Below are 17,215 nucleotides of genomic sequence, written 5' to 3' on the forward strand. Positions count from 1 at the left end.
AATAATGGGTGTACCATAAACGAGAAAACAATGGACAGAACGTAACACACTATAATTTAGAGAGGGGATCTGAGGTTAAACCGCAGGAAGGAGTTTCATAAAATAGCGAAAATTGTTTACTTCATCAAGGCGACGTCTAGTTCAAAGTCAAGATCACACATGGAGGTCAATGGTCAAATAGTTTTATTTTCTGTCAGCTTTATATCTTTTGAACGATTGAAGGGATGTTCATAAGACAAGCATCAATTTATTTACCTCATCGATACGAATGCATGACCATGCAGAACACTAGGTCAAACCCGTTTCTCTGTATCAAAACGACGTCTAGGGGCATTAATCACCTTCGAAACGGCGCCTTTATTTGTGAAGGGGGGATACTACAAATGTTAAATCCATGAAAATTGTCAACGTATCGAAGACCTTAAACATAAAAATGAAAGTTTTAAAGATTAGGTGACGAATATGAATACGAATACAGTGAAACATACTCGCTCGAGCATCGGTGGCTCGAACACTACAGCCGAATCGAGCTGTTCATGTGGCCCCTAGCCGTTTCCATATATTTTTGGTTTGCTCACTTGAATGCTTCGATTACTGAAACACTTTCCCTTCGAACTATCAGTGTTTTACTGTTTTTCATTCCTTGCATCAGAGAACAAGAAAACTGTCTCCGATCTTCAGTCATGAATTATATCGATCTAGAAGCCGCCAACAAGCAAAATGAAATGATGATTTAATAATTAAACGGTTTGCACGGGTCCTTGATGAAATGTCATTCAAGTACAAACAATCCCGTATCAAAGCCCGAAACATGACAAATACATAAACGTCCCCTTGGCTAGCAAGCAATATTTTTTAATATTTATGATTTTAATGAACGCTAAAATATATTTGATTTTTTACACTTGTACAATTTAGAAGTATGAATATCATCCTGTTGTGGTGCGAGCTGTCAATGACTTATTCTACTTTCAAATATTTCGCGTTTTCTGAATTTGCTACATTCGTATAGCACTTGATTGGTCGGATTTTGTTATTTTCGTTAGATCGTATCCGGTACTTGCTTTCAAGTAATTTTACTGTAATGATGTGTACAGAAATAATTATATGAGCATAACAAACTGTTAATTAATTGTATATTAATAAAAATCTTTATTTGGAGTTCAGATGCGAAGGATTTATATCACGAGGGCGCATAATAATACGCCTCTGAACGACAGTGATTTTATTGAAGAGCAATTCACTAAATGAGATATATCATTTCGATTCTAACACGTTACCAAGGATTTTTAAGTACATCCTTAATGATATTCTTTAAATAATTGCCTGTTTTCCGTTCGTTACTTTTCCAGCGCGCCGCTATGACGTAATAATTGTGACGTCACTCAGAAAAATCAATTGTTTAAGAAATATTCTAACATGGTTCAATTTGTTTTCCAGTTAAACAAAGAAGAAAATCAAGCTCTATATATTCTGCGATAAACAACGGTTGACGCGCGGGCCGGTAAGAGAGCAGTGTGACGTCAATTATGACTCATATTGCCGCATGACGTTCGATACATTACTCCTCAGGTAAACGAAGTCTAGCATAATATTTATTAAAATATATCAATGAGCATGTCAGAATGAAAACAATCAAGGCCTTCTTGTTATTTATCGTCTAATTTACCACGGTTCATCGTTCAGATGCTTCAGTATTCAATTCCTACAATCTGAACTCTGAACCATGATAAATTTAACAAATAATCAAGGCCTTCGAGTGGTTTATCGTCTAATTTACCACGGTTCAGAGTTCAGATGCGTAGGAATTGAACCACGAGGGCGTTAGCCCGAGTGGTCAAATACTGAAGCATCTGAACGATGAACCGTGGTAAATTAGACGATAAATCACAAGAAGGCATTGATTGTTTTCATTCTTACATGCTCCTTGATATACTTTCATAAATATTATGCTGGACTTCATTTACGCGAGAAGTAATGTATCGAACGTCATGCGGCAATTTGACGTCATAATTGACGTCATAAAGCTATGTTTCCGGTCAACCGTTGTTTATCGCAGAATATACAGAGCTTGATTTTCTTCTTTGTTTAACTTGAAATCAAATCGAGCCATGTTAGAAGAGACGATAAACCACTCGAAGGCCTTGATTATTTGTTAAATATATCTCATTAAGTGATTTGACGCTGAATAAATTATTGTTTGGAGTTCAGATGCGAAGGAATTATATCACGAGGGCGAAGCCCAAATGATATAATAATACGCATCTGAACGTCATATATCGATATATTATTTCGATTCTAACACGTTACCAAGGACTTTAAAGTACATCCTTGACGGCATTATTAAATATTGGCCCGTTTTCAATCGGTTTCTTTTCCAGCGCGCCGCTATGCCGTTTGACGCTATGACGTAATAATTGTGACGTCAGAACAGTGAATTGTTGTATAATAATTCACTGTTTTCAGCCTTCTTTGTTTAATAGGAAAATGAATTGGATCGTGTTAGAATGTATATTCTAACATGGCTCGATTTGATTCCCAGTTAAACAAAGAAGGAAATCAAGCTCTGTATAATTCTGCGATAAACAACGGTTTCGCGCGGACCGCATTATGACGTCAATTATGACGTCAAATTGCCGCATGACGTCCAATACATTACTCCTCGGGTAAATTAAGTCCAGCATAATATTTATTGAAATATGTCATTGAGCATGTCAGAATGAAAACAATCAAGACCTTCTTGTGATTTATCGTCTAATTTATCACGGTTCATCGTCCAGATGCTTCTCGTGGTTCAATTCCTACGCATCTGAACTCTGAACCTTGGTAGGCTAAATTAGACGATAAACCACCCGAAGGCCTTGATTATTTGTTAAATAACCCACAGTTTTCAGCCTTCTTTGTTTAATAGGAAAATGAATCGGGTCGTGTTAGAATTGTAGATAATAGTTGAAGAAAGTAGAATTTTTGATGTTTCAGCAGGAAAAGCTAACATGTGATAAAACGTGATAAAAGAATATTACATTTGTGACGTAAATTTCTTTCCACATTCAATTTATTAAACTCGTTTAATAAAATTGAAAAAAAATGCTCGGCAGAGCCTCAAATGTTATTATTTAATAAATTCAATATGAAAAGACATGTAATATCCTCTATTTAATTGTAGATCTATCTAGTGATTTATCATTTTGACGGCATCCATGAAAGTAAGTCGAAAGCGAAAACTATTCCTTGGAATTCAATAAAAAAAATGGCATCTTACGCATTTCTAATTTGAACGGGAAAATGTTGCTTTGTAGATAAATATTTGTACACATCCAATACCAGTACCAAATATATAACATTGACCCTAGATCGACACGCGTTTCATTGGATTTTGTTTGTTCTAACGCCGTTTTTTAAACATTTTTCAGATAAATGTAAATTACGTTCATTGCACTCCGAATGAATAAATACGTATATATCCTACAAGATGTTACCTGAGTTATATCTTCTTCTGTATGTGGGGAATAAACAAATAGTAGGATGGCAATATATACGAAACGTAGGTTGCATAGCTGTAATTATACCAATGTTACAATTTCATTATCGTACCTTTTTGACTATCCATGGAACAGAAACGTCTCTGCATCTTCCTTTGTGCGGGCATCTTTTATCCTTCTTATAAAAGAAATTATATTTGCATGTATAAAGACTTAATTTATCATGGCCACTTCACCTCACATTTGTACTATCTACCATGCATTTATGGTTTCATGAGTTGGAAATAATGGACACGTAGGCTAATGTAAATATAGTTTACCTACTTATACTATTAAATATTCATGAACTGGTGGAATGCGTCATTTCAAAGTAGGAAATTGCTTGTTCACAGCCGTTTTCATTAAATTTTGTTTCCGAATCGGTCAGATATGTATTCATGGCAAGGATATACTAGTAGTATCCTAGTCCGAGTTCTGAGATTGGCCCTGGCCCTGTTCACACGATTACTTTAATGTTTTATTTGGCAAGTTGTATTGAAAGGATATGTCGGTGACGCGATAAGTTAAAAGATAATTAACATTAAGATATCCCAAATACAAATCAACTTGGCCAGGCTTTAGCCTAGGAAGGAAAACTACATTGCCTTAAACAGGAATTTCAACAAACTGCCATAGCAATATATGTTTATTTGTTTGCTTTGATAGTGTCTTTTACATATCTGAATAACTTCCCTGCGGTATATGAAAATTGTACTATAACACAGACATACGTTCAATGTTATCTGCTTTTAATGTATTTTATATAGATCTAGGCTATTACAAAATTAAAAAGCAACTTTGAAAAAAAAAATGATTATTTGCCAACAATAGCTTGATTTGAAAAGTCTTGTTGTAGCAGAAAGCCAGAAAATGCACTGTATGCATATCCGAAAAGATATTCATCAGGATCGATGTTTTGTACGGAGACATTGTCTCCTTGCTTTAACTCGAGCACAGCTGTCAGGGCGGAAGTAGTAAAGGCACCATCTTGACCACGAAGATAAATATTGCCCACCCCCATCCCGTTCTTCACAATACGGTAGTGGGTTGTGTGTCCGGCATATGCCATTAGCGTTACTGAGAAAACATAGGTTCCTGATACAGGAGCCCTAAAATCTCCCGCATTCTTGCTGTAAGCAGTTCCAAGATTTGTGATGACGTCGTCGAAGACAATTGCCTGGTTCGCACCTGCATGTTCAATATGATGTTGTCCAACGGTAGCATAGAAGGCAACATGAACTTCGTTCTCTCTCCGCACAATGCGTTGTTCGTCAGAATCTTAAAGTATTTTAAATGTATGATTTCACATATCATTTCTTAAAAACTTATCATATAAGTAAGAAATTTGATGAATTTGTTTACACATACAAACTTCACTTTACATAAATAACGCAGGAAAACGAAACATATTGTAATCAACAAAAGTAATAAAAATGAAATTAATATATGTTTTACATTAAAACCTTTAAGACTGTAAAGAGAATAATTCAGAGGTATATGTATGACGTATTCATCTCTCTCCCGACCCCCCCCCCCCCCCCCCCAACCCCCGCCCATCCCCATCCCCATTTTATAGTTAAACTGCAGACATATATTTGGGTTTGAGTAATTACCAAGATATCGTTTTAGAATTTGTTTTGCATCTGGTATTTCTCTATTGATATGGTCCTTTTTCTCCAAGTCGTCTGTCCGTTCTCTCTGCACACTTGTTTCGTTTATTTCAGGCGCTATTCCATCTAGGAGATATTTTGTTTCGAGTTCCATGTCATTTGTTTCTTTTGATAGACTTGTCTTGTGATCACGCATGTCCGTTTCTTGCGTGGAAAGTAAGGTCTGAATAAACATTTCGTTCTGCTGGTTCTTCGTTTGTAGATTGGTAATTTGTGACTGAAGATCGGAGACAATTTTATCTGTCTCTGTCGTAAGAAACGATATATGAGTCTTTAAACTGGTGACCTCTCGCCGAAGTCTTCTGTTTTCATTTTTGATGTTGTTGTCGTTCGATCCAAGAAGTTTGATACGGCGAACGATATCAAATTAGTCGTTTTTGTTTAGGCTTTCAGTCAACAATGAAGCCTTATTTTCAAGTACGTCTGCTAAAACAAATTTATCCATGTAGAATAAAATCAAGAACATAGTTTGGCTGAATAGTATAATCCTTTTCATATTTTTTTCGTATTTCTATAATAAAAGCAAATGTTAAAAGGCAGACCGTAAGTACATTTGTATATGGACTACCGGTAAATACTGATAACAAAAAGTTCGTAATATAGTTTAGAGTCAGAGGTTAGCTAACGCTTGATAAGACTGATTCTATTGTCTTCGTGCAATTTTTCAGTATTACATGTCTCGGTAACCTCTGTTTTTCAGTTCCCCTCCTGGTTGAAAAGTTTCAGAAACTATAGGTTTTGTTACGTCTTTGGGTAACAATTGCTTGTTACTTAAAATACTAAAAGTAACATAAAAACAAACCAGCAACTATTAACAGTAACATAATTTATTTTGAAATATAACAATTTAGATACATTGAAAATGTTAATTAGCAGTAAAATCCAACCTATAATGCTAGAATATTCCAAGTCCTGTCCTGGTCAATTTAGATGTAATCAGTATTAATTCCAAATTTCATCCAATGAATATAAATCCTTTCTTCAGAGATAGTTTTTTCAAATTCACAATGTTAATGTTAATCATCCAAATCTGGTAATATTTTGTTATTGAGAACTACAGGAAAGTTTTTCAGTAAGATCTTACTTTAGGTTCTGCCCTGTCCTCAGACAGCTTCCTATCTAAGGCATCATATGGAAGGTTCCAGAACTTTCCTGTATCACCGAGAATTAAAAAAAAAGATTCTGGAAAACCCAAAAAAAATAATTGAAACACCTTGTTTATCAGTATTTCGGTAGAACATTCTGGAACACCATAGAATATAGATAACTTATTGACATATATGATGTCTCAAAACTAGGTCAGTAAACAATGATTTATCAATAAAGTAAGACCTAAGAATCGCTCAGAATCTAATAATGCCAACAGATATTTCAATATTTGAACAGATATCCAACAAGACCTTTCTAATTTTGTTAACTAGTGTACTGTGGACACAGTAACTTTCAATGTTTTGTTTCAACCAAAACTACAATCTAAGAATACCAGTGCTCTTTTTCCCCTTCTAACTTGTCAAAAAAATCCCAAAACTTAATATATTCAGAAAAAAATGTAACTCAATATCACACTGGCCATAGCTTTCTCTAAATTGGTGAATTGTCATCGTAGGCATATGAAATAATCGACCAAAAAATAATAAAATGTTGGGGCGGTGGATACAATAGCAATGCATTATGGTGTGTCCGATTACGTTTGTGACCGTTTTGGACTTTGTAGTTACCTAAAATGCACTTTTCCCGGGATTTTGACTTGGGTACGACCATGTCGTCACATCGACACAAGACAGCCATAGAAACACGATGTTTAATAATAATGTTCTTTTGCTTTGCACTTCCGTTATCTGACTGTTGAATATTATACCAAAAGTAAACTGTATGTTTTGAACCGTATGTTACTTTATCTACTGCCAAGAACTAACAACATTAATAATTGCATCTAAAATGTGTTGAATATTGTATGTTTATATGGACGCATTAAAGAGTACGTTAACATTCATTTTCCCCAAAATATAAACAAAATATCAATGGATCATATCGAATGTTTAATCAATGTCTTACCCTATTCGATTACATCATATACCGTACCATGGCATACAATAGCATAACAAAGTGATACTGTTGCTGCGTTATATATGAGTTTAGTTTTTTTATAGATAGGCTGACTTATTTTTACTTCGAAAATATGCTTTTCTTTTCAGAGTTATAGCATAAGATTTCAAAATGACAAGAAAAAGTCAATATTTCTTGTTTAAATACTGAAAAATAAAAGAAAAACAGATTACCAACGTCTAAAAGACAAAAATCCATGATCAGACAAATAAAAGACTAAAACTTCAATTACCTCTCAAAGGTCAAAGCGCCAATTGAACAAAAGAGACCTGACTTCTGATTTAGTTTTGAGATGGTAACACTTATTTTCTTTTTCTTTCGAAATATTGATAAATACTCTCATTTACTGAAAATACAGGATATTACTCTGTTTCACACAATTATAAAAAGTCATAATAAAAGTATCACTTTCAGTAAATATGCAATAAATAAAATAAAGATTCATAAAAAAAACAGGAAAGGAAATAGGAACAGGAAAGCTATTGAAAATAGTTTTGACTATTGACTGGCAAGCCTTTCAATAAGTGTTTCAGTACACGACATCAGATTTAATTTTCACAGTGACCCATAGCAACAGATAAGCTACGCATTTGCGTGAATATCTAATTAAATTAGTAAAATACCCAGTGTAACAATTTTCTTTAAGTGCGTATCAAAACTAACATGTAGAACCAAAGTACCAGATTGTCATTTAACATAACATATACTATTTCTATTACTATGGCTATCTGGTGTAAGCGTTATGTAATGGTCGTAACCGAGTCAAATCCCGGGAAAAGTGCAGAAAGTGTTGTTATCTGATACTGTCATACTTACTATATGATGCAAATGTAATATACGAGGAATCTTTCAAAATATGTGCCACACTTAATTTATCCATCATACAAAACTGTTTTACTATGATAAAACAATTGAGTAAAATAAGAACTGACTTTTAAGATCGGTCGTAGAAATCTAGCGGTGTTGTTACCATGGAAACGGCTACTGAAGCTGCTAATCGTGGAAACTGAAAAAAACTTTCTTGTGTCATATTTCAAAAGGTAGTAGAATTAGAAACTTGATTTTTTCATATTTTCATTAAGTTATGAATACCTATTGTCCGCAGTGATTATATTCTAAATATCTTATTACATTTCTTAATTGTCGTCAGCTCTTGCAATTTTAGCAATTAGCATGTGCATTCAATTATGAACCAACAAGCTGCCTTTTTTAATCTGAAAATGTTCTTTGGACTTAATGACAACCACGGCTGATTTTTTGCTCGAAAATGTTCGATAATACGCACGCAATTAAAATTCTAAAAATTTGATACGTCAGTTTAAAATCATTATATATATATGAATTCAGCGGATAACATGCCATATAAGCTATTAATTCGCTTCCTTTTTTCAGTACACATGGACAATGAAGTTAAGAAAAAACTTGTTTAGATATCGGCTTGGAATATTCAATGTATATTACATGAAAAAAACACCCATCAAAAACAATGTTTATTAAATTAATTGTTGGAAAACATGTGGATAAATGATGTTTTTGTGATACTGCCTTTTGTTAGCTGTCAGTATTGTATAAATACGCTTAACATATAAATCATGCATATAATTGTTCTCTTTTCCGTTGATATTTTTACTATTACTGTAACGAAATCAAGTATCAAAGTTTGGATTGTTTAATAATTAATCATATTACCGGACTTCTCTCCATAATTTAGCGGTACCATAATGGGAGTAAACTAGTCCTAGAGTAAAGGCTTCCAATGTATGTAGAGCGGTTCTACCAAAGTGATGCTAATGTTCATTTGGAAAGAATGTACGATAAAATTTGCGAAATAATAATAACGCTTTGCGTATTTCTTATTTTGGGTGTGGGTCACTTATTGTTACTCTGTCGAAACCTCGTATTATGCAATCAACTTTCAGGAAATATCATCACCCTTGGTATGTTACCAAGTACATATTTTGTATATAGCACGGATGGAAAAAATAAAGGAATATACGATGTTTTTAAAAGATTACGTCTGTATTTCTTTCATGTAGTAGCAGAATATGTCCTCTGCATGTGGTTACGAAGAAAATATCTGTGTAACATACACAGTTAAAGTGTCAGTTTTCGAAAAGATGGTCAGTAAATGTTATCTTTATACGTTTTTATTCCAATAAATCGCATATTTCTAGTTATTTCATATACAAAAACACTTTACAGTTCACTGACAAAATGAAAAACAAGAGCACCGGTTTGCGGGTCCAGACGCTCATCTGATTTTTTTGTCTCTGTTTAATTGAAATATTGTCCTACCCATAATTTTCTAAGTACAAAAGGGGTCATAATTCTTGCAACAAAACGATGTAGAGTTACGGTACTTGATGTGCAGAGTCAGCTTTAAATGGCGAATAACTGCTCCAAGTTTTAAAGCAATAGATTTGACCGTTAAGGAGAAAAATTGACCTAAACGCAAAACTTAACTAAGAATTCAGATATTTTCTAATTTTTAGTCCGAAAGGGGCCATAATTCTTACAAAAAGCAGGATAGAGTTATGTTTCTTCATCTAGAGAGTCAGCTTTTGATGGTGAACAAGTGTTACAAGTCTTAAAGCAAAAGCTTTGATAGTTTAGGAGAAAAGCTGACCTAAACACAAAACTTGACCAAGAAATCAGATTTTCTAAGTCAAAATGGGCCATAATTCTTGCACAAAGCAGGATGGAGTTATGTTTCTTGCTGTACAAATTCAGCTATTGATGGTGAACAAGTGTTGCAAGTTTTAAAGCATATGCTTTGATAGTTCAAGAGAAAAGTTGACCTAAACATAAAACTGAACCAAGAAAGCTGATATTTTCTAAGTCCTAAAGGGGCCATAATTCATGCAAAAAGCAGGATGGAGTTATGTTTCTTGCTGTACAGAGTCAACTATTGATGGCAAACAAATGTTGCAAGTTTTAAAGCAATAACTTTAATACTTTAGGAGAAAAACTGACCTAAACATAAAACTTTACCAGGCGACGCCAACGCCGATGCCAACGCTGATCAAGTGATGACAATAATTTTTTTTTTTTTTTCTTTTTTTTTCAAAACATCAGATGGGCTAAAAATGAAATCCAAATGATTGTTTTACTACGATGACTTACATTCTAAACATTGAAAACATACATATACCATAATCTCTTTTAAGAAGCAAACAGAAAGTTAGTATAGGACTATGTGTAAATACGAATTCCTAGAGTTACTCCGGGTGGCCAAACCCCAGGCACCCTACCCCCACGCACTACCCCTTGCTCAGTTTGAACAACATGAATAAATCCTAGACGTCTCAGTGCTAGGATAAATACTTTATTGCAACTTAGTACGACTGTTCCGGCACTTGTCAGTATGTAACACTGAGTCGTCACTCCCTATTTTGTGTTAGCAGGCCTACGAGATACGGACTACCGGAAGTTGAATAAACCCCTAGCTTCCATGTCTAATGATTGAATTGCGAAAAGAGATGGTGGCCAAAATATTTTTATCCTCTAACATCATCTAAAATGCATGGCGAACTTCTCTTTTCGTAACACATGGGCTCATTGTCCCTGCGCAGTTAGTGGAGACCGATGCGCTATGCTAACTGCCAAATAATAAAAAAGAAATAGTTAATGCTAAATGCCAATAGCCTAATGTTAAATGTCACATACTTAATGCTAAATGCTACATACAAAATACGATATGCCATATACAAAATGCTAATACGAAAGAAAGAAAAAATTATTGTCAAATGATATATGGTTATTCTCAAATTATCAATCTTTATGATCTTTATTTATTTATTTATTTATTTATTTATTTATTTATTTATTTGGGTTTTACGGCACACCAACGCAGTATAGGTTATATGGCGCCAAACAGGACTACAAATTCTGGTTTCACATCTCATTTACATCGAAATAAAAACATGGGGTATGGAATCAAAATTTGCATGCCTGCTGGAATCACAGAGTTACAGAAAAACCAAGTGTTAAGACCCTATTAGTCGCCTCTTACGATCATGCAAGGGTAAGGCAGTGGTTCCAATTCTTTTCATACATATATCGTCCCAGAACCACATGGGGCTCTCTTCAACTAATGAATGCAACTTTTACTCATTTGAAAAAAATATGTTCTGCCAGTCTAATTTAAAGCAATAACGTGGCAGACGTTACGGGGACATGGAACCTAAACATTTGCTATAAAATGTTTAGACTAAAATATGTGTCAGAGACAAAGTTATGTAACGAAAGGCAATGATTATATAACTGGTGTAATCAGTTCTTTATTTCAATGAAAACTTAGCAATGAACATTTTGACATTTATTGTTTTAACAATAAAGCATTTATCATTGACAATTATCTTTTGGAAGCCAACATTTGACATTAAGCATTCATTTTGCATTAACAATTTTGCAGTTAACATTGTGCATTGACCTTCCATAGGCATATAGCATTTGGTATGTTACCATTTTGCTATATTCATGGAGCACCGGCCTTCCATACATATCAAATGCCATATGCCATATAGTTTGTGCTAAATGCCTATAATTATTGCAAAATGATAACTGCTACTCGACAAATGCTTTAACTTTGTGATCTGTATCCGTTAAACTAATGACTGTTACTTTTAATCACGTGAAAACATATGAAGTTCTAGCAGCCTGATTTGAAGCAATAACATGTTCTAAAGGTTATGAGACGACATTATCGGAACTTTTCACCCTAAAGTGTTAAAATGTTTTTAATAAAGACAAAGTTATGTTACAAAGGCCAATGACTATTTAAAGGATGCATTTATACACTGATATATTCAGCTCTTTATCTGAATAAGTACTTAGCAACATGGCGCACCAGGTTTTCATAGAAACATGTACTAGAACATTAGCATCACTTTGATAGAACCGCTCAACACACACTGGAAGTCTTTACTCTAGGCATAGTTTACTCCCATTACTTTACCACAGAATTATGGAGAGAAGTCTGGTAATATGATTAGTTATTAAAGTGATAAGTATCAAATCTAAAATACTTGATTTCGTTACAGTAATAGTAAAAATATTAGTTATTCCTTAACTTCATTGTCCATGTGTATTGAAAAAGGAAGCGAATTAATAGTCTATATGACATGTAATCCGCTCCGTTAATGTATAAAATGATGTTAAACTGACGTATCCAAATTTTTAGAATTTCAATTGCATGCGTATTATTCAATTTTTTTAAGCCAAAAATCAGTCATAGTTGTAATTAAGTCCAAAAACATATTTTCTGATTAAAAAGGGCAGCTTATTAGTTCATAATTGAATGCACGTGCTAATTGCTAAAATTGCACGAGCTGATGACAATTAAGAAATTTAACAAGATATTTAGAATATAATCACTGCAAACAATAGGTATTCATAATTTAATGAAAATTTGAAAATTTCAATTTTCTAACACTATTACATTTTGAAATATGACACAAGAAAGTTTTTTAGTTTCCGCGATTACCAGCTTCAGTAGCCGTTTCCATGGTAAAGGCACACCGCTAGATTTCTACGACCTCATTTAAAACCTCCACTTGTTGCCGAACTGTATTTTTATATAGGTGAAAAAGTTTTGTATGTTGGGTAAATTAAAATCCTTACAGAGGGCCCGTACACACGAAAGCTTCTTCAGTTATAATCCAGGGCAGTTTTGTACAAATATATTACCATTCTAATAAAAAAATAAAAACATACGTGAACGATTTGCAGCATTTATAATGAAAATGACATGTTATTGCAACTACAAGCTACCTACATTTCACATTGTATATACTAGAAAATAGTCTGCGAGGAGATGACTTTAGAATTTAAAGATTTGTATGAAAGCCTGTTTTGAAATCCTATACACTTTTTGTTAAATGTAATTATTTGTACATCTGTACTTGTATATGAATTAAGGCATCTGTACTGTTGAAAACAAACAGTATATAAGGTAGTCGAAATATAAGTCTAAACGTTGACATACATTTTAAAAAATTGTCTTTATTTTTGCTGTGCAAAAAGGTTAGAACTAAATGTCCTGTTATATATGTAAGGTGTGACTACAAACAAGTTGCAAAGAAATCTGTGTCGTGTTTGAAATCAAATTTAGTCCACCAGAGTCACGGGTGTAGAATAAATGAGCCGCGCCATGAAAAAACCAACATAGTGGGTTTGCGACCAGCATCCGCCCAGTCTGGCCAGGATCCATGCTGTTCGTTTTCAAAGCCTATTGGAATTAGAGAAACTGTTAGCGAACAACATGGATCCTGACCAGACTACGCGGATGCGCAGGCTGATCTGGATCCATGCTGATCGCAAACCCACTATGTTGGTTTTCTCATGGCACGGCTCAAATAGTTAATGTCGTGGCATTAATGTTATTCTGACATCATCTGAAAGAAAAGTTTTATTTTAACTTGGCCAAAACCTCCGTGGAGTACTTTGATGTGTCCCTTAAACAGGTAAATACGTCCTTAATCCGGTGTACAAGTCGTCGTCGGGATATGCTAGAAATGCCTATAGATCTGTTAGACCACTTTCAAGTGTCATGTTTGTATTATTATATGACTTAAAAAGATTTAACGATTTTGGAAGTTGCACAATGAAATATTGTAGATTTACCCCCAGATAATATATTTATCTTTCTGTATGTGTTTGTGTGTCGTCGTTGTTGTTGTTGTTTTTTTGTTTTTGCATAAAAATACAATTTTTATAGATACTAAAAAAATGCGGTCTGCTAAAAAACACCGAAGCAGTTGCCTCTGCAGTTATGGTACAGTGTCTATGGAAACAAGTAATTTTTCGATGGGGTATAACACTGGGTATTATCTGTAAACAAGTTACTAGTATGGTGCTTGTACGTTACAATTCGTCTAAATGCAAAATGAAGTTTTTCCCTAGACGAAAAAATCAGTATAGGGAGATGAAAACAAGGAGGGATGGGTTATGGTTCTTTTACTCGATACATCTGCATATCATGCCAAAGAGCTATAAAAATAAATATTTTATACTTCTTTGATCATGCTGATCACTGATGCCATTTTTTTTAAAAATCCATCCATAAATGAGTTACAGACCGGCCACGATATCCGGACGTACATACATTAAAGGGAGAAAATTAAAAAATATGACTGGTAGATTTATGATTCTTGCACGCAACAGATCGTCAAGTCGTGTTGATCATTTGTGCAGGTTTTTTTTTTTAATTCATCCATGATCGGCAAAATTACAGACAAGACACGAAACCTGTTGGGATATTACTGTATGCTGCCTCCCCACTACCTCTCCCTCCTTCCCAGATTGGTTGGGAGTGGGGGGATGGGGGGACATAAAAATAATACAGTGCAATGGACCAAACATTTTGCCTTCCGGTAGCACCAAGACTGGCACTTGCATGGCCACACTTCCTTAGTAGTTTACATTTAAAACAACCTTCAAACCATGTCTAGTATACGACTCTAGACGGATGGAAAATGTAACTAGATGCCAACAGGCAACATGTCGAGTCCGCCCTTTGACTCCTAACTGTGACCTTAGCCTTTGGGATAGAGTCCGCCTCATCGAGTTAAACATTCTTGCCAAATATATACATGATTTGTCAATGCATGTCAAAGTTATGGGCCGGACAAGATCTGACATGACCATTGACCTCCAACTATGACCTGGACCTTTGAGATAGGAACCTGGAGTTTGCGCATGCCACTCCGTCTCACTGAGATTAACATTCATGCCAAATATAAACAAGATTGCATGTCAAAGTTATGGCCCAGACAAACAAATCTGGACGGACACATGCACATACACCAAACAGCCATTTGGACAACTATGTCTTCGCTAAGCGGAAGGGCAGCTCGACAATAATATCACTATTATATGCAATATATATCCAAGGACAAAATACAAAGTGCCATAAATCTTGTTTCCTCGTGCAATCTGATTGAAACTTGCAGACAGCAGTTAACATTTCTACTATGTTTTATACTCCAAACCATGTATAAGACTTTGGACTGACGCAGACGGACAAACAATGCCAAAACTAGATGCTTTTGTAGGAAAGCGCATGATTTCCCCAATGCATAGTAGTAATAGGCAAGAAGTCAATAGGGGACAGGAGCGAAGGTCTGAGACACTGATGGTTGGCTGCAATAGGGATCATCTACTCGGTATGTCTAATTATCCCACGAAGTTTCAACATTCTGGGCCTAGTGATTCTGAAGTTATGGACTGGAAATTGATTTCCATGTTCTGACCCCTGTGACCTTGACCTCTGATCGAGTGACCCTAAAATCAATAGGGATCATCTACTCTGCATGTCTAATCATCCTATGAAGTTTCAATATTCTTGGTCAAGAGGTTCTCAAGTTACTGATGGGAAAGAAATTTCCATGTTCAAACCCTTGTGACCTTGACCTTTCCTCAAGTGACCCCAAAAACAATAAGGGTCATCTACTCTGTAAGTCCTATTATTCTATGAAGTGTGAAGGTTCTGGGTCAAATGGTTATCAATTTATTGATCGTAAACCGTTTTCCTTGTTCTGGTCCTTGTGACCTTGACCTTTTATCAAGTGACCCAAAAATCAATAGCGGTCATCTGCTCTATATGTCAAATCATCACATGAAGTTTCAACATTCTGGGTCAAGTGGTTCTCAAGTTATCGATTAGAAACGGTTTTCCATGTTCAGGCCCCTGTGACCTTGACCTTCGATCTAGTAACCTAGAAAATAATAGGGGTCATCTAGTCTGTAAGCCCTATCACCCTATTAAGTTTGAAGGTTCTAGGTCAAATGGTTCTCCAGTTATTGATAAAAAATGAAGTGTGACAGACAGATGGCCCCTGTGACCTGGACCTTTGATAGAGTGACCCCAAAAACAAAAAGGGTCATCTACTCTGCATGTCCAATCACCATAGGAAGTTAGGATTTCCATGTTCTGACCCCTGTGACCATGACTTTTAATAGAGTGACCCAAAAATCAATAGGTGTCATCTACTCTGCATGTCCAATCATCCTATGAAGTTTCAACATTCTTGGTTACCTGTGATGGAGTGGCCCCAAAAACAATTGGGGTCATCTACTCTTTTACATCTTATCATCCTATGAAGTTTGTATTGTTTTCAAGTTACTGATCTGAAATGGATTTCCATGTTCTCGCCCTTGTGACCTTGACTTTTAATAGTGACCCCCAAAATCAATAGGGGTCATCTACTCTGCATGTCCAATTATCCTATGAAGTTTCAACATTCTGGGTCAACTGTTTCTCAAGTTATTGATCAGAAATGGTTTTCCCAAGATTTTGATCAGAAATGGTTTTCCATGTTCAGGCCACTGTGACCTTGACCTTTGATGGAGTCGTCTACTCAATAGGCCCTACCACCCTATAAAGTTTGAAGGTTCCAAGTAAAATGGTTCTGAAGTTATTGATCTGAAATGAAGTGTGACCAATGGATGGACATGACAAAAACAATATCTCCCCCAGTGGGGGGTATAATTAACAAAGCAAATTCGATGAATTGGTATCCCCTGCTGAAAGGGTCTGTGGGTGAGGAACGGCAAAAAAATATATCCAGCAAAAAGTTAAGAATGTTACAAAGAAGCAAATAATTTCATTAGTCAAAATCAAATTAACAGAAAATGATTGTTTTTTCTTTATTGGGGGGTGGGGGGAGGGTACAAAACTTAACATGTTGATTATAAATATTGATGGAAAATTAAAAATGAAAAAAAAAAAAAAAAAAAAAAAAAAAAAAAAAAATTGGGGGGGTTGGGGGGGGGGGGGGGGGGGGGGGGGGGGGGGGGGTGTGACCAAGGCAAGGTGGCGACCCAAGGTGTGGGTACACAACTTCACATGTTTATAATAAATGTTCATGGAAAAGATTGAAAGAAGTTTAATGAAATTCTTCCAATTGGTTGGTTTGT

The 17,215-nt window shown here is 35.1% G+C and overlaps 1 protein-coding gene across 1 annotated transcript in view; it reads left to right on the forward strand.

Annotated features, from left to right (window-relative positions):
* LOC123536240 (uncharacterized) overlaps positions 1-17,215 on the forward strand; it is a 59,999-nt gene that overhangs the window by 15,464 nt on the left and 27,320 nt on the right. The window contains exon 4 of the mRNA XM_053527809.1: positions 3,167-3,206. Within this exon, the coding sequence (XP_053383784.1) occupies positions 3,167-3,206 (40 nt within the window). The remainder of the gene's footprint in view (positions 1-3,166; positions 3,207-17,215) is intronic.

The sequence above is a fragment of the Mercenaria mercenaria genome, chromosome 17 (assembly GCF_021730395.1).
Source record: "Mercenaria mercenaria strain notata chromosome 17, MADL_Memer_1, whole genome shotgun sequence".
Classification (NCBI taxonomy): Eukaryota; Metazoa; Mollusca; class Bivalvia; order Venerida; family Veneridae; genus Mercenaria; species Mercenaria mercenaria.